Source organism: Papaver somniferum, unplaced genomic scaffold (assembly GCF_003573695.1).
Source record: "Papaver somniferum cultivar HN1 unplaced genomic scaffold, ASM357369v1 unplaced-scaffold_137, whole genome shotgun sequence".
Classification (NCBI taxonomy): Eukaryota; Viridiplantae; Streptophyta; class Magnoliopsida; order Ranunculales; family Papaveraceae; genus Papaver; species Papaver somniferum.
Genome location: NW_020622934.1, coordinates 9,231,148 through 9,257,739, shown reverse-complemented (window position 1 = coordinate 9,257,739; position 26,592 = coordinate 9,231,148). Strand labels below are relative to the sequence as shown.

Sequence of the window (26,592 nt, the reverse complement as noted above, 5' to 3'; positions counted from 1 at the left end):
ATGAATACCTGTGATTAGAGCACCCCCCACTTCAACTGTTATTGATTGATCAGTACTTGAAATAAGAGGTGGAGGTTGTATAGAAGAACTCCGTAAGATCCAAATATTGTCTTTTCTTGATTAAGATGAATTGTGTATAGCTTCATAATGCATACCTGATAGTCTCAATTTTTTACAAAAATTGGAAGAATACTTTACTCTTGGTTCTGCTAGTATAACTAAAGAATGATTAAAATTGTGAACTAAACTTCTCAGTTTATCTTTGGCCCTTGTTCTCCTTAGGCCTCTGATATTCCAGAAGGCTATCTTCATTAATTTGATGATGGTTGAGAAGAATTGCTCCCTCTCAACTTTCCAAATTGACATTCATTATTCACTAAACCTGAAGCTTGATTTCTTGTCTTAATAATACTTATATGTTTAACTGCCTTCTGTTTGACTTTTGGAACTTTTATATACACTACTTATTTTTCCACTAGAGGTATAACATGGATCACTTCATTAATTGAAAGAGCACTAGAAGCTGACTTTAGAGTTTTTTCAACATTTAATACTTGGAATTCAACTTGTGAATTGAAAATTTCATCATTCATATCTTGCAGAACTTGAAATTTACTTGTATTGATACTATGTTAAGTACCTTCTGTTGAATGGGTAGGAGGAATAATTGCATCCACTTCCTCATCACTTTCAAGCAAATTTTTATCAATATTTTCCATAGTTTTAATCTTGGAAGGAGAACTGAAGTATATATCAAAACCAGTTTGTGCTGAAGTTCGTTTTTTCTTTGGTGTAACTTTTCTCCAAACTTGTTTAACTATAGAAGTTGTTGGAGCCACTTCAGGGTGCCCTTGATCTTTTCTTTTATTTATGTATTCTGCAACATAATGACCTATAACTTGACAATAATTACAAAACTTTGGTATTTTAGGAATTGGGACTTCTTGTTCAAAACCCCCATATTTAGATTCTACCCAAATTTTACTTGGGATAGCCTTTGTTAAATCTATCTCCACAAATACACTCGTATAGTATCCTGCTTCTTTTTTCAAAGTTATTTCATCCACTTTTATTGGTCTCCCTAGAGATATACCCATATGCAGAATAATATTTTTCTTCCAGTATTCTATGCTAAGACCTGGAAAATTCACCCAAACAAATGCTGAAGTAGTTTCCTGTGCTGCTGGGTTAAAATTTGGTTCCCAATTCTTAAGAGTAAGGTTTTTTTCTTCCACAACCCAATTACCAGACCAAATATGTAGCTTATCTTCTTCATTTTCTAATTTGATTATGAAAAATCCTTTTCCCAGTGGGATAAGCTGAACAGAACCTTTCAATTTCCATTGTATTCTAAGTGTTGATTCTGCAATCTTAACTTTTATTTTGACAAGATCCAATCTGCCGATCAAACTAAATTTTCGTTCCTCTAAGCTATCATCAATTATATCATCAGGAATAAAAAGAGAGGGTGAATTCCCATGAGTACCACACTCAAGAAGATCCAAAATAATTTTTGATGTTGTTCTAAAATTTGTTTCAAAACTTTTTTCTTTCAACCCAGAACTAGATCCAGTTTCTAGTTGAATCTGAGTTTCCTCCATATTATTACCAATCTAATGAAGCTAATCAATGTTTATATTACCACATATCATTGAATCACTCGAAAAACCACCTGGAATTAATGAAGAACTTACCAGGATTGAAGAAAATCTGAGAATTTAATGACCGAGTTTGTTAGTCGCCTGTTTTTCGCCGATTCTCAATCACTCTCTCTCCTGTAAACTAACCTTAGCTTTGCTAAAAAAAATAATTCTGGATAATCCTAGTCCGAGACATCATTATAAGTAGACTAGGAATAGGATTATAGTGATATCTATCCCGAGACATCACTATAAATAGACTATAAATCAAGACTTGTAGTTTTGATCACTAAAATTGACAAGCAAGCTTGAGATAGCAATGCTTGCGAGTTCGACCGAGCAATGCTCTAACATCTTCAACAATTGTTTGACCTGTTGGAAATGTTTTTCTGTAGAATTTCGCTGGACATTGAAACGATCCATCAACAAAGCGAAAAAGGATTTGTGATTTCCATAATGAGTAATTGAATAATATTAATGGTATATGTTATTGGTTTCTATCATTGTTGGACTGTAAAAATTGAATTAAGTATATCCGATACCATATAAAGAGATGAATTTCGCTAGACAGTTCTCTCGGATTTTTTTATTAATTCTTAATTTAATATTTTTTGTTACAATTACAAAAGAAGATGAGCGGAAGGATATAAAAACAATCAATTTACCAACACAATGTAGTCGGTTAACTAACTAACACCTGTCGGTTACTCACTTGACTAAATACACATGCTTGAGATCACACGCTTGAGACACATTCTCCAACAACCGACTTTTTGACTGAATCCGACCTACCTGAATCCGTATAATACCCGTACATGTGCCACTCTGAACTATTCCCTCTACCCTGAATGTAGAAATTAACGTTTAGTCCCAAAGTTATTAAGCTTTAGACTGTCTAGTCCTTCCATCTCAAGCCTAGTACTAGGGGATCCAAATTTACCAAATTTTCTACGGGCCAATCCTTTCATGGACGATTCAGTCCAAAACTAATTTCTTCGGTGGGAAAAAATACCCCTCGGCTAAATGTCATATCACTTCTTTGTAATTCTGTTTCCATGTTTTCATTTTCATTTCACGGAAACAGCTCTCTTGAGCGAAGAAAGAAAATCATAAAATTGAATCTCGTTTCAGTGAAATTTCAATCTTCAAACCTTATTATGATAATCGAACAAACACCAGATTCGTCTTTGAAAAACCTAAATTGTCTTTATCAGTTCCATTTTTTAAAGATTAACTCAAAATCAGTAAATTTTAGCAAATCAATATGAAGATTTCATCATTTGGAAGCGATTTGAAAGATGTGAATATGTTCTTATCATTTAATTTGAGTTAATCTTCGTCCCTCATAGAAAAACAAAGAGAGAAACTCTTTATACATATCTGAAGATTTAGAGAAATAATTGTTGTTTTGGTTGATGGAAATTGGAGGTCATGTAGAGATTTTCGAGCATGGATCTAATGCTTTCGGATAAGATGTCATTTGTTCAGCTTATATTTCCGTCGGATCTGCTCATAGGGTCATTACTTATCTATGAGGTATTGGATTCCTTCAATTCAAAGATGTAAGTAGTAGGAATAATAACCTAATTTTTATATCAGATCTCACTTTAATTTGATTTTTGGTTTTGAGTTTTATGCATCGGACTCGGAATCTGTTATGGTTTTCGTTGTTTTGTATTAGCCGGTTAAAAAAATTGTAATTTATTTGTTATTGTTTAATTGTGAATGTGTCTGTAGTAGCTTAGGAATTTATGGTATATTTGCTTATAAGAATCCATGAAAAATTTGTGTAAAATATTACTTTCCCATTCTTGTTTTATTTTTCTTTTAGGTTATAAAGTTGTGATATTCACAAATCAGATTTTGCTATTTAACTTCTCTGAGTAGTTTTAATTACGTTATGCATCGAAATTGTGGAATCTGATAGAAGACTAAAGGAGACAAATGATACTACCGAATCATCAACACATGATAAGTAGAAGTAGGTGCATGAGTAAATTTTGGATACAACTACTATGATGGACGGAACTTCTTTGAACTTGTTGGGTTGGAAATGGACCTTCTCTGTTATTAATGAGCATACAGTATCTTTTTATTGCTTAAAGTTTTTACTGAATAATGAATTTCTTATCGTGATGTCAGCTTATGGAAAGCAAGTGATGATACTAATTTTCGAAACCATTTATCGGGGTTGAAAACATGTGGCTTGTGGCTATTTGATCAAGCTTGTACAATTGGAAGAGCTAATGGTGGAGGAATCCATCAAGCCGAGGAGATATAATTCAAGATGACTTTGCATTTGAGGTAATTAAGTTGATCGTTAATTACTTATAGAGAATTGTTAGGCTTCCATGTGTATTAGGTGCATTCATTTAAGCAGTGATACTTACTTTCGGAACAGTAAATGCTATGAAGATTGACCAACTAGCTTGTATTTATTTACAGCGTACGTAATTAATTAGCCTTGGTTTGAAATAGAGATCTATGAACTTTCATCAGTATGCATAATTATATTTTAATAATTGGTCCCGTTTTCTAATTTTCTCAAGTGCATCCATGGCACTAAAATATGGGAGACTGTTCCACTAATGTAGAATCATGGAGATTTCTGTAGTTCACAATATAAAGATCATCATAAGTATATATAAGAATGATTTGAAAACGAGAAAAATTATGCATTAATTAAGAGGGGTTGAGTGGAGATTTTGTCATACATTTCTGTCATGAGAGGGGTATCTGAGCTGCACTTAACCCATAAATAAGGTTCAAGAAGACATGGATCACCGGCTGACACTGCCGGAAGTGTAAAAAAAAGTATCTACTAACAACTGTATTGCCAGGGCTGATAAATTATTCAAACAATTTTTTAAAGCAGGGATCACATTAAGAGATGAAAGCTATGTTGATCTTTGTCTATCCGTTATTTTATCTTCTGCTTCTCTTCTTTTCTTTACCTAATTTTTTTCTTTCTGTAGTACGTAGAAGTCAGAGATTAATAGACAAAAAAGGTTTACCTGTTTGCTTGTTTTTTTTTATAAACTCAAAATGATTTTCCATGTATACATATACTCACATTAAAACGATATGTAATTTGTACTCCCTAATATACTAATCTGATACACAAGAATGTTTATGTATACGGGAAAATCTAGATATTTGTATACAGTACACGACTTAGTATAGGTTTTTAATTATCGATGAAAAAAGTTGTTGTGGTATTGCAACTACAAGAGAAAGCAGCAGTCGGTCGAATAAGGCAAGGCAAGGATCTCTAGCCAGATTGTATTCTCTTAACTACTTATGAATGTTTGATCTACTTGGTGGTTGTTTACCATATATTAATGGCAACTTGGAAATGTCTACAGAACTTAATAATAACTAGAATACATATTGACCAGGGTATTTTGTATCTGAATTTGGTTAGAACATGATTGAAGTGTACATATTTTATTTTTTTATTTAATGACAGGCTATAATAAGATAGAGTTTGCAGTTTCAATGCTTAATCATTGGAGGAGGGTCTAGTGGTGTTGGACTTGCTGGTAAGCTTGGTGTTTATTGAGGGAGGGCTAAGTGGTGTTAGACTTGCTGGTGAGCTTGAAGTTTCTAAAATATAAGTGTGTTTTGTTGTACACCATTTATACACGGCGCACATAATAGTGCACTATATTTATTGTGCTTGTTATACGAGGTGTATATGCTTGTAGACCAGTTTTATATTCCTGATATATGTGGGAATGAGTTGCTAGACTCTGCAACATAATAGAGTTTATGCTGGTTTCGTTTTTCTTAAAGATGGTGGTTTCTTTTTTCATTTTGCTGTAATTTTCAAATCCATCAGAAGATGATGGTTGATTATATGCTCTTGATGTTTTTTTTTTTTTTGATAATAAGCTTTGGTTTGACATCGGATACTTGGAACTGAAAGCCGATGTCTATTGTTACAGGACTTTATTAATGGCACTAGGTGAAGTAGTTGGAACCGAAATCCAGGGTCTTTCAGTAGACAGTAAATACGATAAATCATATAATTACTTCTTGGTTTGGCAACTTAATCAGTCAAATTTTCCGTTATGTAATTTGCATACTTTTTAATAGTCCTTATTGAACAATTCAACCTCGAGTTCTAAAGATCATCTATGAAACTTTTTTTTTTTAATGTACACATGTTGACTCTTGATATATACATAATTATACAGATGTTGATTTTTAATGTGTACATAGATGTACACCCGTTAATTATCAATGTGTACATAGATATACACCTGTTAATTGTTAATGTGTACATTCATGTATACCTGTTGATTATTGATGTGTGCATAGTTGTACATATGTTGATTGCTAATGTGTACATAATTGTACACATGCCTCTTCTTAATAGTAAAGAACTATATATACCCTGATACACCTTTGCATCAGTCTTTTTTTTTGTATTATCATATGGTGTACATATTTGTACAATTAAATTGTCCTTGAGGTATGCATGGATAGTTTTGTTGGAATCAATACTATATTTCGCTATTTTTCTGTATATGTGTACATGATTGTACATTAGTATGCTTTGTGTTGAGTGCATATATGATATGTTTTGTTTGACTGGATTCTAGATAGTGTTAGGTATTTTTAAAGGTGTACATGTTTGTACGCTATTATACTACGGGGTGAAGGATGGTATGTCGTGTGTGTATGGATGCTCGAATTTGTTAGGTTTCTATGGAGGTGTAAATATTTGTACACTAATATGCTATGTAATGATTTTTTAAGGCTTATTTTTGAGTTTTATTGTATATATGTTTTGGGTGTACATAGTTGTACACTTGTTAAATGTCAATGTGCATATAGGTGCACACTTGCTGATAATTATTGTGCACATGGTTGTACATACACTGATTTTTTGTGTTTGGATTTTTGTAGTCAAGGAAGAAGGTTAGAGATCCCAAGGAAGAGATTGTTCTCATGGAATTGTTGACTGTGATGAAGAGTTTGTTTTTGTTGTTGCTCAGATTTTTGCATCATTCAATGATACGATTATTGTAAGTATCAAAGTTATGGTTCTTATTTCTTTTGTTGGTATTGTATTTTTTTGTTATGGAAGGTGTATTTAACTCTAATATGTTTCAATTTGGTTTGCAGCAAGTGTCTGATTTGTCAAGAAGGGAAACTTTGGTTCGTATTTGTTGGTATGAATTTGTTTTAACTCATTATTCACAATTTTTCTTCATATATCTAGTAGTTTTCAGTGTTAAGCATGTGGTTCTTATGAAATATATGTTCACTTAGGAATGTTAGGGATTTTTTTTTTTAGTTTATACTTTGCTTATCTCATATGTTAAAACTTTTGATGCAAAGTGTCCAATCACTTTATTACATAATCGAGCAACTGACGTGCACGACTATCTTTTGAAATTTTTATATTATACATTAGGAGACGGTTTAAAAGGTAGCACCTATTAGCTAAAAAAACATATCAAATCTAAAGAGACCAGTAGTCCGGGTTTTTATCTGGCTCTCTACAATCTACATATACAGTAAACACTTTCGTTCGTAGCTTGTGCACATTTTATACATTATATTTTTGAATTATTAATGTGTACATAATTGTACACATGTTAATTATTATGGTGTACATAGTTGTACACGTTTTATTGTTTTTGAAGTTGGGCATAGCTTTGCAATTTAATTGCTTTTTATTTCTATTTTTTTCCTTCAACGCAACACATTTTTATCTAATATTTTAATTTTCAGGTTGAAGATCATGAGGATTGATCATATCTAAGAGAAGCATTGAAGCTAAAAAATCGCATCATCTAACATAGGTTAATTTGAGTTGAAGGTACGTTGAGAGTCACCAGTAGTTTGAATAGTTCATACTTTCTTTTGAGAAGTTGATAAATAAATAGAGAAGCTATTTTAAATGATCAATGTGCAAAATCTATTATATGCTCACCACTTAACTTGCATTTCGGTTCATACCTCTTGGTCAGAGATGGTGAGGTATGTTCATATACATTTGATCTTCTATATAATATATATTCTTAACTTGCATTTCATTTTAATGTTGTTCGTATGATCTTATTTACAGGAATTGGATAAGCTCAGAGGATGAGTTGAAGAGGATAAAGGAGGTTATGAACGCATTTGCCTTTGGAAATGACCTCACGTACGTTGCTATGCTTGTAGCCCAAGATATTTCAGCACGATTACAAAGGGAATGAAGGTAAAAGCTGATAAAGATGGGTCCTCGCCTCATGCTTCTATGCTTGCAACCCAAGATGTTGCAACATGGTGATAGGTATTTGGTCTAATTGTATACTTGGTTCCCTTTTTGATGCCCACTTTAATGTTGGTCACAGTTGATAATAGAATTTTGTGCATTAGGATATCTTAGCTGAAAAATCAGGCTTTATACATGTTTTGGAGGGGTGTACATATTGGTGCACTAGTGGAATTCCCTAGAAAAAGTAGGTTTGTCTGTGGTTATGAATGATCGTCTTTATGCATGTTTTGCAGTGGTGTACATATTGGTGCGCCTGTGTATTTTCCATGATAAAGTTGGGTTTTGTGTGGTTATGAGTGATAGGTTTTGTTTAGCAGGGGTGTACACATCGGTGCACCCGTGTATTTTCTATGAAAAATTAGGTTTCTTGTATTTTATAGCGGTGTACATAGTGGTGCACCTATGTAATTCCCATGAAAAAATAGGTTTGTGTGTGAATGTGGATGATCGGCTTTATGCATGTTTTAAAAGTTATGGTTTATCTGTGAAAGTTGTATTGAACTCTAGTATCTTTCAATTTTGGATTGCAACATGTGAATGATTTGTCAGGAAGGGAAACCTTGGTTCGTATTTGTTGATATTAAATTTGTGCAGTTAGGCCCAAATAGATTGTGTCATTTTCATCCTTTTCTTTGCTTTGTTTCTTATGTGGTTGTTGGTGAAAGGTTATCACTTTTTCTTATGTTTTATTGTTTTTTCCAGGATGCAGGTTAACTTCTAAACCATCATATGAAATCCTGCCATTATTCAGTAAGAGCTTGGTGTGGTTGATATTTTTGTCAGTCTGTGCAGACTAGAATGGCAGTCTGGCTATCATGAATGTTGGATTTTCTGCATTTTTGCCGATGTGTACATAGTTGTACACTAGTGTGAATTAAAAAAATAAATAAGTGTGAAAATTATATAGTCATATGGATACTCTTTTTGTAGCCCTTGAAAAGAGATTTCCGAATATATAAAGTTTGTGAATTTTGGATGAGTTGTTCAAAAGATAAATTGGTTTTTAATTATTTTTATATTATTTAAAGTTGCTGACATCATCATGAGTCACTTTGGAATAAGTTGTAAATATTTGGACTAAATTGTAAATCATGAAGATTATTTATTACCCCGCGGCAAGGAAGAGTAGCAGGTAGAGAAATGGATTAAGAAGTAGAATTTAGATGAGGATTCCAATAGAAGTCCTTCCATTTCGTCTGTGACGAATGAAGAGGTCCTGAAAGGAACTCGACCAACGGGAGAGGGCCTTTAGTAGCTCTTTAGTAGGGAAGAGGGATGGGCGGCAGAATCTGCACAATCAGAGTCATAGTGAAAGCCAATCAATAGCCAATGATTGCGATCACCCAGTCCTCCAGTAAGTCTCGAACCTAATGCATTGGAATAAAGTCGTTGGATGACTCTTAAGCATCAAGATTCTATATACACTTCTGAAGGCGGAAACCCCCATATCCCATGTCCTTTGGGTTCTGGGGGACCTCCCTACGGAGAGCTTCTCTTTCTTTCTCCTTCAAGTTCAAGCACTTGAGTACCTCTTCAAAGCTCCAAGTGTTAAGATCCAACTAAAGATTTTGATTCCAGTAGGGACAGCAATGATCATGGTAGCTTCCGTGAAGTAGGCACACGTATCAACGTATGTCCTTTGAGTGTCCCGCATCAAGTGATTGTGCCCCTTTAGTTCTTAAACCAGGTTCGTGAAAGCCTTACACCACACTGGAATGGATGGTCCAAAGTCCTCCAGCCTTTCATACTTTTGGAGAACTTCCTGCAATTAAGGAGACTAAAAACTAAATGAAGTAGAAAGGAGACTCAAAGAGAAATGAAGTAAGGAAGAAGGTAGTGCTACTAAGAACCGCCTTGTTATGCCGAAACCTAACTGTTAAGTCAACAACGCTTCTCAATGCTATTTCTTCCCGTGGCATCAGTCTTCAGGACGAAATAGTGACAGGTTTTCATGTCTCCGTGAGTGAAAGATTTGTCCCAGGGCAATTGAATCAGAACTAGAATCCCCTTGCTTATCCGGGTCCGAGGGTTCAAATGCAAGAAAAGAATCGACCTGGTCCAAGTCATAATCTATATGGGATTTCCAAAATGGTTAATAGAGGGTAAACCATATTTTAAACTGCTTTTGGACTATTTTGTACCTAGTTAACTCGGCCTGGACTAAATTGTACTCCCTCCGTTCTTTTTTAATAGGTCTGTTTCTATAAATAAAAGTTTCATAAAAATAGGTCAGTTTCTTAATTGGGAAAGTCAAATGTTACTTTAATTTTTTGGGACCACTTTTCTCTTAACTTCTTTTGGTGACAAGTGTCATGTGGACCACTTCACTTTACTTCTTTTGCTAACAAGTGTCACGGGGACCATTTCACTTCACTTATTTTGTTGACAAGTGTCATGAGGACCACTTTCAATGATTAGTTCTCTTAATTTCCTTAAATTTCGCTAAAAACAAAACCGGACTATTAAAAGAGAATGGAGGGAATACTTTTTAATGTGTTTTTGGACTAAACCGTATTTTTCCCACCGTGAATTGCTAATCAGGCTGTGACATGAGTGTACCTTCTTCGGGTGCAAATTAATATACCTCCGCGTCCGACTCATGCGCTAGTGATAATTTAATCACAAACCTTTTTATTATATCCTCTTGTTGTCACGTATCCCGACGAAATGATATAGTAAAACAAACGGAACAGTTTAAGAAAGAGTGAGGCGGTGAGACCTAAAACTCTTAGACCTCTCTGCATTTTTCCGCTTCTTCTTCTTCTTCCTGTAATAACACTCGAATCCTTAGGGTTCTGTTTTTGCTGAGAACATGGAGAAACCGAACGAGAGAAAATCACCACAGGATTCTAAAGGAAGTTCAAAGAGAAGAGGATCAAAGCGAAAGACACAAGTAGATACAAATCCTATTCCACCTGAAGGAGCAGAGAAGGAAACCAAAAAGGCCCGAAGGGATCAAAAGAGGGAGAGAAAATTACCAGGGCATTCTAAAGGGGTGAAGAGCAGCAGATTCAGCATAGAAGAAAAGCAGAAGAAGATCCAACTCTTATTCCAGATGAAGGAGGAGGAGAAGAAGCTCGAAGGGATCAAAAGACAATAGAAGCAGAGATTCAAGTAGAAGAAGCAAAACCTAAGTTTGTAGTTGAAGTACGTGGATTTATTAAAAGCCCCTTTTTGCGCAGTAGTATAGAGGCATGTTCCCTTTTGTACAAGGTTTGATCCATAAAACTTTCTTCAAAAACATCAGACTTGGATTTTCTATTTCTTAACTACATTTGTGCCCATAACAGTTACCTTGCATGTAACCTGTGCTACGGTTCTAGGAGAATTTTGATTTGGTGTAGCGTGGATGCATTAAACCTTTTTCTTTTTTTAAAGAAAACTGGCATATTGCTATGTACATGCGATGTTTAGTTTTGATACACTGATTGCATCTCTAAAAGGATTTAGATTCAGAACATGTGGTTAACCGGTGGCAAAGAGCTCGGTTGATTGAACAATAGGAGCAGCTAAACATCTTAGGATGAAGAAAATCTCACACAGGGTCATTGCTGGCACTCTTCTTGTTACTTGAGATGAGAAAATTTTCATATACGATATCAAGAAAAGATCATGTCTATATTTAATTGCAGCAGTTCTACACGTACCGTGTAAATGAACTAAGCAAAAGTGTCCCCTCACATGGGGACGGGTCCCGTGTGACAGGGAGTTAGCAGGGGATGGGCCATTGGAAATTTTGTGAGAGTCCGGTTTTGACATGGTTTTTCACGCGGTTTGTTTAGATTTTTTTTGATTTAATTGATCATATTAAGGAACTACCTCCATATTTTACCGCTGAGTATGGAGAAAAAGATCCCAAAGTCAATGTTTCTCAAGATTGCTTACAGGTTATCAAATTGTCTGGGGGTATACCAATCCCTAAGTTGTCCAATATGCATTTTGGTACACCCCAAACAATTTGGTACCCCTATTAGCAGCGGACTACAATATCCCAGGCAATGAAAACTGTTGGGCTGTGGGATATTCGACTTTGAAACAAAGAAGGAACCTAATTATTGATTTTAGTGGTAGTAAAACTTAAAATATTCCTTATACATATCGTGTATGGGAAACAAAGGACAGGAAATGACGATGCACTACAAAGGACAGGAAATGATGATGCACATAACCAAATAATTCTTTGTTACAAACCTAATATAGTTGTATGTGTGTCTTACATGTGTATGTAGTTAGTATTATGTGATCAGTTATTATTCAGTTGTTTGTGTTGGAACTACCTAAGGGATTAGCTTGGATGGTTGTTCCCAGGAACATATATATATATATGAAGGGTTCTCTCTGTAATGGATATTCAAGAAATAAAATGTTATTGTTTTAGTCTGTAGATTAATAGTTAACAAACAAGATCATAATATTCGTCGCCCACCATCCGTTGTCAGCTTGGATCCTCGTTGTTGTTGCTTGCATATAATCACATTAAGATCCTGGATCCATATGTGCAGTAAGAATGGAAGTCAGTTAACATATGATTTTTCCGGCGAACAACTTACTGGCCCAACCGAGTAAGTGAAATTTCATCCTACTGATTGGATATTCAGCTAACCTAGTTATTTCTGAATCTACAATGTTTAGCGAGTAGTTAACTAACTTGTAAGGGGTAATGGAATGGAAGGAATATGTCTCTAGTTTTTTCACCCAGTTTGAAACCCGTATTGGTCCCTCAAAATGAACCCAAAATTTGTTTCATTACAAACTTTATCTTTGATTTCCTTAAAAACCGCTCCTTTTTGTATGATTCCGGCAGCAACATATCCTGCATCAAAATTTTTTGACCGTAATTTTAACTTGTTTTAAACATTTTGATTTTGGCTGTCTGCATGATTTCTTTTCTGAATCTGCATGTTCCAATCACTGCATTTCTGCATCCTTGCTGGGGATTTTATTCATCTGTTAGCTTAGGATTTATGTTTGCTTGAATTTACCTCTATTTCTTCAGGAAATCTGATTTCCTTTGAATGGTTTTCTTTTAGGAATCTCTATTTATCTTAAGGATCCTCCGAGTTAGTACTAGTTTAGAATTTAGTTTTTAATTTCTAAGCATTTAGTTTAGATTATTAAGTTTGGGTATCATTAACCATGCTCTTCACATCCGTATTACCGCTTGAGATGCAAATCTTTGTTCTCGTGGTAGATATCAAAGTCCCTTTAGGTCTCTGTATTGGCAATCCTTTACCCTTCCTATTCCCCTGTTGTTATACTTTCTATCTTGAGGAACAGTCCTTAACATATCTAAGAGTAGGTGGCATTTAATGAACAAATGTGGCTGGAAAAGTTTAACTTAATTTATCTTTTATTTACCTGATATGTCTTGGCCTTTCAATCTCCTCAATCAATTCTTGCACATCGTTTCTCCTTTCGAGGCTTTTATCAACTTCTAACTGCCCCCCCCCCCCCTGCTCTTATTGGTAATTGGAAAACTTTTCTTCGAAACATCGAGTTACTTTTACTTCTTATTAATTTGTTTTGTTATCTTGCGCACATATGCAAAATATAAGAACCAATCATTGACATTGAAAATGGTAAAAAACAATTAAAAAATATGAGATATGTGTTTTTTGCATTGGGGAAGGTGAAATTTCCACTTGCATAGAGAAAAATTAAAAAAATCCATGAACATCTACCTTCTTCAGTGCAAAATACACCATCTCTCGTATTTTTTTATTGTTTTTTATCATTTCCAATATCAATGATTGGCTCTTATCTTGTGCATGAGTTCACAAGATACCAAAATTTCTAAGAAATTGTGCCTGCATCTCAATCTAATAGAATTATCTACGTTTTAGTAATAGAAATAACAGTTCAGTAACTTATTTTATTGAAGTAACAAGAAATTAGTTCACAGATACAAGGATTCAAAAGTAAAGGCCTAACCAAGTCCAAAGGGGTAAACACAATAATCTTAAGGGTTCTATTTTCATATCTAATAAAAATTAAAAGGGTTTTGTTATCTTGTTACTTAAATAAAATAAGCTATTAAATTGTTATTTCTATTACTAAAATTAAGATAATTCCATTAGATTAAGATGCATGCACAATTTCGTAGAATTCTTGCAATACATTTTGTAGAACTTCTAATATTATACATATTTTCTTCAACCCATAGACTTAAAATAAACATTTCTGAAGACACTAGATTACACACTAGGAAACCAAGACAAGACAATTTTAAAAGTAGAAATTAACTTCGGAAACATGGATAATAACCTTTGAACCCACCTTTACCTTTCTTTCCCATGCATCTAGATGACTATCTTGCTCAGCTTCTTCATAATTCCCCTTACCTCTCTTCCGGTCATACCTTGCTTCTATCTTCCTAACATAGTCATAGCGCACTGCAAAAAACAGCAGCGTCTAAGGACATCCCAGCCTCCATCATCCTTCGAATTTCAGTCTTGTCACATGCAGTAAGCTTCTCCTTTTCAACAGGGTTCATATTGCAGTAAGCAAGCCATTCAACGGGGTTCGAATGAAGAAAAAGGTCAGTTCCGCATAGATAGCAAAGATAGTACTGCTCTCTATGCAAATGCCTATCTCGACATCGCATCACCCTGGTGATCGAAACCTGCGCATTCTCTGGTATCTCTGTATGATCACAAGCCATGGTAGAACAAATTAAGTTTCCTTTTCTTTCTTTTCTTTAGCAGATGTGTTAATTGGAGACCTTAACCCAGTTTATATACTAGTAAAATATCAACAAACTAGAAACTTAATAGCTAGGCATTTATTGAGTTTTCCTCACAGTCTTTACTAGCTTCTCTCTTGTCTTTTCATCTCTATAGATTTTTAAATTCTCTGCAGCCCTTAATTATGAACGCGTGATAGTGGTATATAAAAACTAATCGGGATATAGGAAAAGGACAGAAACGGGTTCTAAATATTAAAACAGAGTCACCTCTTATTTATGTATTTTAGGTAATTCCTAATCTACCCATCACTAATCAGGATTAGTGATTAATTATAATTAGGAAAAATCTGAAGTATTTAAAAAAAGATCAGTGTGTGTTTTTATTTGTATTTGGGTGAGTGGGGTGAGAGTAGAAGGAGGAAAAAAATATTTGAGAGGGGATTTTTTTTGGTGAAAATGGAGGATGATTGTGAAGAGAGAATTGTTGATAAGAGGTTGAAAATTTGATTTTTTTTCTTTGAATCCTTCATTTTTGCAGCTGAAAAGCTCGGTTCCGGCATGGACGTGGTATGAATACAATGTCGGAAGCGGTCATACCGTCATGGAATTCATACCACGTCCATAACGACACCAAGCTTATCCCCCATTTTGAAGTGGAAATGGAAACGAGGGATATGATTTTGTTTTTTAATTTTAAGTTTTTTGATTTTTATTTTGAAGGAAGGGTATTTAGTATTTTTGCCCCCATAAAACACCCCTTAGCAAATATTATTGATTGGAGGAAGTAATTTGTATCCTCCAATTAGTTTTTATATCCCCAAGTCGCACGTTCTTAATTATCCATTGTTTTTTCTTGATAATCTCTCTCACGCTAACCTGCTAAAAGATAATAATTATAGGTTTCATAAAATGAAGTTTTAAACTAATAGGTATATCATTTTAAACTTAAACTTTAATTCGAATAACATTATAAATCATGAAGAGAAAATACATATCCTAATTACCTATAGCTACAAAATTTATCTGAGGAGTGCTTTTGGACAGAACGAACTTTCGATCTACGCAAAAATCGAATTTATTTTTTATCTTAGGTTGTGTTTGATAGCGGTTAATTCCGTGGAATTAATCCCTTTTCCACGGAATTAGTCTATATTGCGTCGTTTGGTTTAATAATTGTTTCCCTGATTCAATTTCTCACGTGATCTCTTTCCACGAAAAGATATCGGATTGTAGGAAATATCATATGGTCCTAGGAGTAATATATTAAAGAGAGTCTAGTCCAGTTGACTGAGTCAACTGTCTGTTTGGTCCTTTTTGGTAAAATATATTATAGTTTGGTCCTAAAAATTATGATTTGGTCCTAAAATGACGTCATGGATGATGTAATTTTCAAATGGTAGTGGCAGAAATACCCTTTTAATGGGGGACCATATATATACTCATTATTAGGAGAAGAAAATAATTTTCAGATTTATTTTCTCTCACCTCCTTTTTTTTCTTTCTAGATCTACTTTTTCTTCTTTTTCATTTTTCTTTCTTCTTTTTTCTTCTGTTACTGTTTACGATGGTGTGTTAAGATGAAGATGATGATGAAACGATGAAACTTTGTATGTTTTTTCTTTGTGTTTGTTGTTATTTGCTGTTGAAGATGGTGGAGATGATGAAGACGATTTTTTAACGATTTTTTCTTGATTTTTTTGTCTCTACTGTTGTTGATGATGATGAAGAGAAGATGAGGATGACGATGAGGAAGACAACGATGATTTTTCGTTTTGTCGTCATTTTTTCCTGCTGCTGCTTTTGAAGATGAAAGATCTGTTATTTTTGCTGCCGTCAAAGAAGGTGAAGATTGAAACGAAGATGATGAAGAAGATTTTCGATGTTGCTGCTGATGTTGAATGACGAAGAATTTATTTCTGCTGCTGTTGAAGACGACGAAGATGATGATGATGCAGTTCATTCCATAAATGAAGTCTGTTTTCTTTAGGTTTTTATATGGAGTTCATTTCTGGAATGAACTCTGTTTTTTTAGGTTTTTATATGGAGTTCATTTTTGGATGAACTCTGTTCTTTTAGGTTTTTATATGGAGTTCATTTCTGGAATGAAGTCTGTATTTTTAGGTTTTTATATGGAGTTCATTTCTGGAATGAAGTCTGATTTGTATAGGTTTTTATATGGACTTCATTTCTGGAATGAAGTCTGATTTGTATAGGTTTTATATGGAGTTCATTTCTGGAATGAAGTCTGTTTTTTTAGGTTTTTATATGGAGTTCATTTCTGGAATGAAGTCTGATTTGTATAGGTTTTATCAGGAGTTCATTTCTGGAATGAAATCTGTTTTATAGTATATAATGAAGTGTACAGTTTGATCAGGCAGAATGAACTGCTACAAAAAAAATAAGTTGAAATTAACACGGAAAGGTACTTTGGTCAATTTAATATTTTTAAATAATTATGGACCAAACAGTAATGGCGTTTTCCCAAAAAAAAATTAAACAGACAAATGCCCACCTAAAAAAGGACCAAACGAATATTTTTCACTATCGGATTTTATTTCCCCAACCCCCTCGGAAAATATTCTAGGGAAAGAAAGGAAATGCTGAAACGGAAAGTTTTAGAATTTTTTTTCTTTCTGAGATTTGATATCCATAAATCACGATATTCTCCCGCCTTGTTTTTCCTCCAAATCTTCCCTTGTGTTAGGCTATAAATACTACGATCCATTTGTCTCAAACTCACTATTCTGATTACAGAGAGCAAGCATCAAAAAGAGGAGGAAGAAACTGTCAGGTACATTTTTATATGATTTCTTTTTCTTTTGTTTTTTGAATACCCATGAGTGATGAGTCTACGACTCTGCGTATGATTGGATTGTGCTAGTTTGATTTGTACCATCCTAGTGTGGGGTTTTTTTTAATATGTATAATGCTTCTTTAGTGTTTGTTAAAATGCCTCAACAAAATTGTTTATGGATATAGCAGAAATTACCTTCTTATTTTGGTTGTAACTTATGATTGCTTGGTAGAATGCGAGATTTTGAAAGTCGTCAGCGAGCAGCTCTTTACACAATGCTTATGCTGATGCAAATTGTGACGCTACTTGAATTTTACAAAAGATATATATCTTTACTTACAAGGTCTCCCTATACAAATAGAACTAGTTTGAGAAATGAGGTATTGGGAAGAATGTATACAGAGAGCGATACTTATTGCCATGAACAACTAAGAATGAATTGATCTGTTTTCCATCGCTTGTGTGCACAATTACGAGGGTATGGATTAGTTGATGGCAGATATGTCAAAGTTGAGGAACAAGTAGCCATGTTTTTACATACCGTTGGTCACGACTTGCGGGTTAGAAATTCTGTTTTCCAGTTCTGTCGGTCGGGGGAAACTGTTAGTAGATATTTCCATATGGTTTTATCATCCTTGCTCAGTTTGTACGGGGATGTAGTTAAGCCGGCTACCGCTGCAAACTCTCCTGTTGATTGTTCCGTCGAGCGCAATTGGCATCATTATTTTAAGGTTGGCATTTCAATGTATTAAGTTTATGATGTAGAAGAACCTGTGATTTTTAACTAATTTAACTAATTAGATTAGTGTATATATATCCATAGGATGCAGTGGGTGCGATTGATGGTACTCAAGACAGGTCCTTGGCCAAAGTGGATTTAACATTGATCCAAGAACCCAGTTTCTGCTGACGAAGATGCATGGAAGAAATACGTAGAGGTTGCATCTATATTCACATCTTATTGCTTTGTTATAGTTGTTTCTGCACATACATCATTAGTGATTGAGAGTTGGCTTTATTTTGCAGGCACACCCCGAAGCTGTAGGTGTTAAGGAAAAGCCTATGAAATTCTATGATCAATGGCAAGTTATAATTGGACATGAGCAGGCTACAGGTGATAGGGCAGTGGAAGGCGGAGACTTTTCTTCTCCTCAATTTCAAGATCCAATATCTGACTCGCAAACTCCCCCTGGTATAATAATGGGTCAATAATTAATTGAAAATTTTCTGTGTTACAACGATACGCCTAAAAAAAAATTCAGCCGTACCGATACGTATTTACACGGATACGCGTACTAATATTCCGGATACTTCAAGATACAACTCAGTTAGAAAATTTTGACTAAATATTAGATGTCAATACCTTAATATTAGAAAATTTAGATATTTTACTAGATTTTATGAGAAGTTTTGACTATAGTGATAAAATATTAGTTCCAAATCTGTCCACTGATCTTGCTTTAGACTTTCTTCCTTCTTATCCAGATTTTTTCTCTCCAGTGAGGTTAATCATACATGTATTTTGTTAAGTTTCTATCTTATATATAATATATTTATTTTTAACTATTGATATGCCGTATCGCCGTATTTTAGTTTTTCAAGTTGGTGTATCATAGTAGCGTACCGGTATCTTGTATCCGATGCCGTATCCGTATCGTTGCAACACAGAAAATTTTCTTCACTTATCATTTTTACCTGATATTGAATATGATTTGTTTACTTGGTTGCACAATCAGATGATTTTTATGGTGATAGTGTTCCACTTGATGAGTTTGCGAACCCCAACTCTACTCAAAGGGATACAACTCCATCTGGTTTTAATACAACTCAGCCAAGTGTTGGACCAACACAAAGGCGCAAAAGGCCGCGTGCTCTTGAAGAAGGTATCAATCATGGCATTACTGGGATGGTAGAAGCTGCGAATAGAATTGCTGCAACTTTTGAGGGTCCAAACTGGCAGAAGATTAAAGCCGCCTTAGAGGATATGTCGGAACTAGAAGAAGATGACATTTATCAAGCGGCGGAACTATTCAATAAGGATCCATGGATGGCTCGGTATTTCTTATCATTGTCCGAAGGAAGGAAGCTAGCATGGATAAAGATGAAGCTTCAGAATATATAGTTTGGGTTTCCATTTGTTAGAACTTTTTCTCCACATATTTCATAATGTTTAGATTTCTGATGTTTTATTTGCTTTTATGGCTCAGAACTTAAATCAATAAATATGAAAAATATATTCTTTCCGTGGAAATGATGAGCAATCAAACGGTAGAAATTTTCTTTTCCATGGAATAGCTGTTTGATATCAAACAGTAGAAATTTTCTTTTCCATGGAATAGATGTTTGATATCAAACGGAGGAATTTACAATTCCACGCAATGAATTTCCGTGGAATCTAATTCCATGGAAATTAGGCTTATTGCATGTAACTAATTCCCTTCTATCAAACACAGCCTTACAGTTTTTTTGGTGGGTCTCAGTGGGTGGGTCACGCAGAGGACAGCAGGGTGCCGTTTTTTATTTGGTTTTGAGTTTTTTTTGGTGGGTCTCAGTGGGCCACGCAGAGGACAGCAAGGTGCGTTTTTTATTTGGTTTTGTGTCTGGTGTTTTTCTGACGGTTTTTTCGTAGTTCGTTAAGAATTGTTATTATCTGAGTCTAACCCGTGCATTAATGTACCGAGCATGCATGCTTCTCTCCCTCTCCCTCTCCCTGTCAATCCTTCTGCCTCTATTCTCATGCAATTCTATTAGAATTAATGTTGGTCTGCTTAAACTTTGCATGGTTACTGACAACCTACTACCTCCCCTTTGAGTAATTTTGCATATATCTTATATCCCATGAAATGTAATACGTCCAAAGAGTTTTCTCTATGCTTGGCTTATTATTTTTATTCTTTCAAAAGAAAATAAATAATAATCTATACTTTATTTTAGATTTCTTTACCCCATTTTTTTCTTACAAACCATCAAGTTAACATTAGTATCCACAATACTATCTCTTATCTTCCTTTGTTTTTTGACCGACTTGTCATATCACGTAAACTTGACGTGGTCAAATGATTTTGATATGTCTCCTTCACAAGTGCTAGGTTCTTTCTTCAAAAGTTTGAAAACTTTAGCGCTGTCGATTTTAGATTGGTCTAGTAATTAGATATATTTTTATTGGTTTTAGCATCATTCACGGGTCTGCTTATCTTTCTCAATTTCCCCCCAACTCTATTTAAATAAAACCTAAGACATACTTAAAATTATCCCCACAATCCTCTCTAGTCGTGTTCAACTCCCTCTCCTCCTCGTTCTCTTCTTCCATGGGTGACCATTTCAATCTCTATAAACACCTTAGTGGATTATTTTTGGCATAGCGATATGCCAACCATAGTAACTTCGGTTTGCTTCCTATACCTCCTGAGTTTGGTAGAGATTTTGGCATAAAGCAACACAACATTCTTGCAAGAATCTTCTCCATAGATATTTAAAAACCTTGGAAAGTTAGGGGAGCTATTAGCAGTTTTTGGGGAGAAAATTTGACCTTCCAAATAAGGGAAGTTGATCCAAATCTCTTCATCATCACTTTCCGTTCTAAAGAAGACTTCTCTTGGATATCGTTAAATGAACCCTGGTATCCGTTTGGCAATGTTATTGCTGCTACTACAGCTTATCAAGGAATGGATATCCCTATTGACAAGGTTAAGAAAATCCTTTCATGGGCCTCAATATCCAACGCTAAATGCGAACTAATACTTGGGCTGATAGCAAGCAAAATATGTCAGGTTTCAAGGGTATGCACAGGTTCAGAAGTTTCAACACCAGATTGCGAGCCAAGAGTTCTGGTATGGGTTAATATTGAGAAGCCCCTTGTCGATATGCTCTTAGGTAAAGTAGGAAACTTCCCAATAACCAACATATTCTTTAACTACCTAAATCTCCCCTCAAAAGTTTGCTCGCACTGCTTAAGATTTGGTCATAAGGTTAACAACTGTGCAATCTTAAAAGGTAGACCTCTGGAAGATATTTATGACATTACAATGATTTCTCCAAGTCCAAGTGATGATTTATATTGGCTAAATAATGAAAAAGTGAAGATATGAAACCCTAAAGATAACTACGACTACTTAGGAAAGTCAGTGCCGTTAGAATCTTATCTTAGTCGGCCAGGATTAAGAGAAACTTTCAATGATGTCTTTAGAACATATGCCCAAGATGAAAACCCATCTCGCTTATACTATTCACTTATGAACCTTCAATCCTATGTCGTTTTAGGTCATGTTACTTATGAGGAGGAGATGCCTTTAGCACCTTCTTTTATCTTTGGAAAAAGAACCTTTCCCTTTAACCTTCCTGAAAACTTCATTCCCTTGGCAAGCTCAAGTTATGACTCGTTTCGGTCTGCTAATTCAGAAACTTATAGGATCATTGAGCCAGCTAGGCCCGCTGATTCAGAACTTCTTAATAGTTATGCCTCTTCAGGACATTCCTAATCTGGCCCGACCCGAACCAACAGTAAATTCGCCCTTATCTGGAAGAAAACTTTCCTTTTCTTCTTATGAAAATGATGTTGAATCTTTTGAATCAACTCCTTTTGTTGTTTCTGCACCGTCATTTACTGTTGCTGCATCATCATCTTTTCACCCTTCAAACCTTGTTTGCATTGCGTCATCCTTTACTACCCCTATATCACATCCAAAACCAGCTTTTAAAATCTCTGTTTCTGATTTTTTTATCATCTTCTTCTTCGGAAGCTCTTTGCTCCATTCGCTCCATTCTTGTTGTGGATGGTAGCCCTTTCAAAATTGATCAATAGGGGTCTAACCTACAAGAAAATCTAGACAGACACAACGCCTATCTTCCAGTTCCATTTTCATCTCTTACCCCTTCAAAGTGACAGGATGAGACACGGGTATTTCCCCAAATTTTGAACCCAATTACTTTTTAACCTAGTTTATATTCAAATTAGTTCTATTCTATTAATTACCAATTGCCTATAATATAAATTAATTATGTTGCCATTCTCAAATTTAATTCTCTGATAGGGTTATTTCTACTATTTTTCATTTCAATTGAATCCAATTTACTAGCTACCAAATTAGATTGACCGTTTTACTGATTTCCCTTTTTTTTCTGCATTTAGTTAGCTCCTTCTTGTTTGTTTGAGTGCTGATGTGTTTGTATGATCTTAGCAGAGTTTTTTAAAATTTCTTTATAATTTTGTTATCCATAGAACCATGAAACCATTAGCCTGGAATGTACAGGGATGTGATAATCCCTTCACAAAAAACCATTTAAACCACCTTTTATCCCAAGAAAAACCTGAAATTCTCTTCCTCTCTGAAACCAAATCTCAAAAACCTTTGGTTAAGAGACTCATGTCATCCTTTCCCAACTATCACATTATTGATCCCATAGGACTAGCAGGAGGTTTAGCTATTGCTTGGGTAGATGGTTTCCGTTTTGACATTGTTCATTGGAATATAAACATGATAAACATTATAGTCCAAACAAACTTTGATTTCTAAAAAATAGGTTCTTACTTGCTTTTATGGTAGCCTTTATCCTGCTACCAGAAATGAAGCTTAGAAGTTCATGGAGGATATAGAACACCAAGTTAACACTAGGAATATGCCTTGGATAGTAATATGAGACTACAATATGATTTTTCACCAATCAAAAAAGCTAGGAGGTCTCTTTTTCAACAACAAAAAATGAGTGAATACTACCATAGAATTCTTGAAAGACTGGGACTTTTCTACTTAGGATATTAAGGCTATGATTTTACTTGGTACAACCATAGAAAGGGTAATAAAAACATCAAAGAAAGACTACATAGAGCCTCTCAAAATGCTAAATGAAACATGCAATTTCCTGATAATTCTTTAACCCACCTAGTAGTTGTAGGATCTGATCATTCTCCAATTTGTTAACTCTGAACACTGGTCCAAAAAAGGAACTGGGTCTTTAAATTTTAAATTTTATGATACCTTGCAAAAAGAAAATTCCTATGTCCAAATTATTAATAACTCTTGATGTCGTAACTTAACTGAGGACCCTTCTTCAGACTTAGTTACAAACCTAAAGTCCATAGGTATCAACTTACTAGATTGGAAAAGAAATATCTTTGGTATTCCCATTAAACAAATTAATAGACTTTTAAGGGAAATAAAAAGGCTTAAATCTTGTAGAACCACAAAACATCAACAGAAAAAACTAAGAGAGAAATTTCTAGAACTAGAAAAATTATACGCAACTCAAGAAGCTATGGCGAAACAACAATCTAGAGACAATATTATAAAGCTAGGAGAAAGAAATACTAACAGGGGGTTAGTCGTGGGAGAGTTCGAGAGATTTTAATGTATTTGGGTTTTCTCATGTTAGTCCTGAGGGAGTTTGAGGGAGTCTCTCCAAATCCCCGTTAGTCGTGGGGGAGTTTAGAGGAGTCTCCTAAACTCCCTAGAAAACACCTGTTAGTCGCTCCAGAGTGTTTAAAAAAAGCTCTTGAACTCCCTGTTAGTCATAAAACCCTACAATACTAGGGAGCTGGTTGCTTTGGGGAGTTCGAAGGAGTTTTTAGTGTATTTTGGTCTCACAACAAATCTCTCAAAAGAGTAGAGATTTTAGTGTATTTTGGTCTCACAACCAAATTTGGTTCAAAATCTTTCTTTTCAAATCATACGGATTTCTCAAATCTCACCAACAAAAATGTTGTTCCCAACATGATGAAATGATTGTCAGATGATGGCCATTATGATACGGTGAAACATTTCTAGGAAAATATTAGGATAGTGATCTAGAGTCCATGAAAACGTGTGGATATATAGATTTGTTTAGATCTACATATCCCGTAAGATGCACCAGCAAAAAAAATGTAGAAGTCTTCACAATTAGCGCTTCCCTGAGTTGAATTACATTACCACTTCTGCAACCACCGTCAAAACTATTTTCTCACCGCTACCATCACCACCTATAACCAACCACTACTCCCTTAACCACCCCAAATAAGAACCCTAATTTTAGAAATAAATAAGATTCAATAAATGCTATAGCTCGGAGAAAAGATTTTGAACCAAATTTTAATTCCATCACAATATGTGACACATTTGGTCTCTCTCGGTGGACAGTTAGTAAAAACTTCAACAGGAAAATGTGGAAAAATGTTCGTGAACAAAGGGAGTTAGAATTGTATGGAGACCGTTAAATTGAAGGGAAAAAAATTATCTCGTTGCACAAAATAACATACTATTGATACAGAGATATGATCATTTTCATTTATTTTTTTTCTTTTGATTAAAGATCAATGTTATTTGCAAATGAGGGTTTATTATTTCTTAAAAGAGAATGAGTTAGGAGTGAACTCTCTCAAACTCCCCCAAACTCCCTCTAATAAACTCTCTCAAACTCCCTACACTCCCCCAAACTCCCTGAACTCAAAAACACCAAACTCTCTCAAACTCCCTACACTCTCTCAAAATCTCTCAAAATTCCTGAGATTTAAAATACACTCAACTCCCCAGAAATCACTCGAGGACTAACCCCTGTAAGTACTTTTATACAATTACATGAAAAGGATGTAAATAGAATAACATTGAATGCCTGACGAATAATCAAAACTTAATGGTTCGTAACAGAGAAGACATAAGTGTAGACACCTCAATTTTACACGGTCATGAATGCCACCGGAAAGTCGTATCCGAAGTAATCTAAGTGTTCAAATCCAGTATGAGTGCAAACTAGGGTAATAGTCCAAGTCCAAAGCTACCCAAACTCAAAGGATGACCCAATTAGTTATTGTCTGCTCATTTTTAGTCGCAAGTGGGGAATTCATTTCATAAATCCTCACCCCATTAGTACCATCTTCAATAGAGTGTGAAAATATTTTTTTTAAATGACACATAAGATTTTAGATCCCCATTTAGTATAAAAAACATCTCCAATGGTTAGGTCCTATAAACTATGAGGGATCAAATACTAAATACGAAGGTGTTAAAGAAAGTCTTAACTACACCTTCGGGATGATCCTTAACTAATTCCATGTCATCAATTTTATCTCAAAAAAATAATTTTTAATATGGAATCAAACTAAATATTATTTTTTAATATTTATCTAAATATTGTATAACCTTAACTACTGGAGATGAGTTTTAGTATAAAAGGTCTTATTAAGATCCAAGGATAAAATCTAAATAAATGGGGTCTAACAATGACATTCACGTAGAATTTTTTGACCTACTGTTGGAGATGCTCTTACTAGCTAGTCCCCAAAATCCACCAAGTTCGGACCAATTCAAATATCCACCGACCATCAACTAAGTCCACCCAGTTCATGTTCGTTTTCATATATATCTATCGAGTAGTGCAATCCCCCATCCCAAGCAATATGTCGACATACCCGGTTTCCTTTATTCCCAAGTTTTTTCCAACTAAGATCCTAGGTTTAAATGAAATCTTTTTTATTTCGGTAATAATATCCAATAAATTTGTGAATATGAGAATAATATTTTAATATTGAGCAACAATATTTAGGTTTTAAAATACAACCGTTTGATCTTAGACATTCAATCCTAGGGTCCTAGTTAATTAGAAGAGACTATAAATACAACAATATTTAGGTTTCTACCAAGGGAGTCGTAAGAATCAATAGAGAGGGAGATTGCGGTGAGAAAACCGGTGGAGAGAAATCAATTAAGTTCAAGAAAATCATTTGATGTCTCGGATACACGGCAGCTAGCATTGTTGGATTCGCTCAAGTAACATAACAAAATTCTCGACAACCAAACAGGTAGCCTCTAGCACATTATACTTCATCTTTGTATCGACAATTTGATCGTGTAAGGAGAATTAATTGATAATTGAAAAGCATCCATCGTTTCTTAACACCATAAGTCCATTGTTATTCCCTTTGTTTAATTTGAACTTGGCTTATCTAATTGCTGTAACACGGTGATCAAGAACTCCATTTTTATTGCTTAGATAGTTAGATACGAAGTTAAATAATGTCCACTAGATGAGCACGTAGTAGCACCTTCAGTTTTATTGGCCTATATCATTGATATAGAATACGTCCATAATAATTGTTTTGGTGACTGATATGTTGATCCAATATTCCGTCCCTTATTAATTGATTATTAAATAATAGCAATAATAAGTTTGGTAATTGATACCTAGCTAAATTGGGGTCTATGCCACGTAACTGGGACCTATGGAT

General features: G+C 34.7%; 2 protein-coding genes and 1 long non-coding RNA gene across 3 annotated transcripts; 2 read left to right on the top strand and 1 right to left on the bottom strand.

Annotated features, from left to right (window-relative positions):
* Positions 1–632: 632 nt before the first annotated feature.
* LOC113334566 lies at positions 633–1,601 on the bottom strand. Its single transcript, XM_026580794.1, has one exon. The coding sequence runs from the start codon at positions 1,599–1,601 to the stop codon at positions 633–635; it is 969 nt and encodes a 322-aa protein (XP_026436579.1).
* Positions 1,602–7,396: 5,795 nt separating this feature from the next.
* LOC113334780 lies at positions 7,397–8,883 on the top strand. Its single transcript, XR_003352953.1, has 3 exons — positions 7,397–7,473; positions 7,723–7,932; positions 8,620–8,883. It is a non-coding gene; the product is annotated as an uncharacterized LOC113334780 (long non-coding RNA).
* An 8,296-nt stretch (positions 8,884–17,179) lies between these two features.
* Positions 17,180–19,632, top strand: LOC113334332. Its single transcript, XM_026580614.1, has 5 exons — positions 17,180–17,393; positions 17,629–18,127; positions 18,220–18,334; positions 18,423–18,588; positions 19,133–19,632. Exons 4-5 carry the CDS (start codon positions 18,459–18,461, stop codon positions 19,516–19,518), a joined length of 516 nt encoding a protein of 171 aa, XP_026436399.1. The 5' UTR covers positions 17,180–17,393; positions 17,629–18,127; positions 18,220–18,334; positions 18,423–18,458; the 3' UTR covers positions 19,519–19,632.
* Positions 19,633–26,592: the final 6,960 nt, after the last annotated feature.

What these genes read in the sequence shown, in the direction of transcription:
- LOC113334332 (XM_026580614.1), top strand. Translation starts at nt 18,459, where the DNA reads ATGAAATTCTATGATCAATGGCAAGTTATAATTGGACATGAGCAGGCT. An exon ending in TGACTCGCAAACTCCCCCTG is followed by an intron (nt 18,589 to 19,132) that starts GTATAATAATGG and finishes TTGCACAATCAG; the next exon opens with ATGATTTTTATGGTGATAGT.
- LOC113334566 (XM_026580794.1), bottom strand. Translation starts at nt 1,601, where the DNA reads ATGGAGGAAACTCAGATTCAACTAGAAACTGGATCTAGTTCTGGGTTG.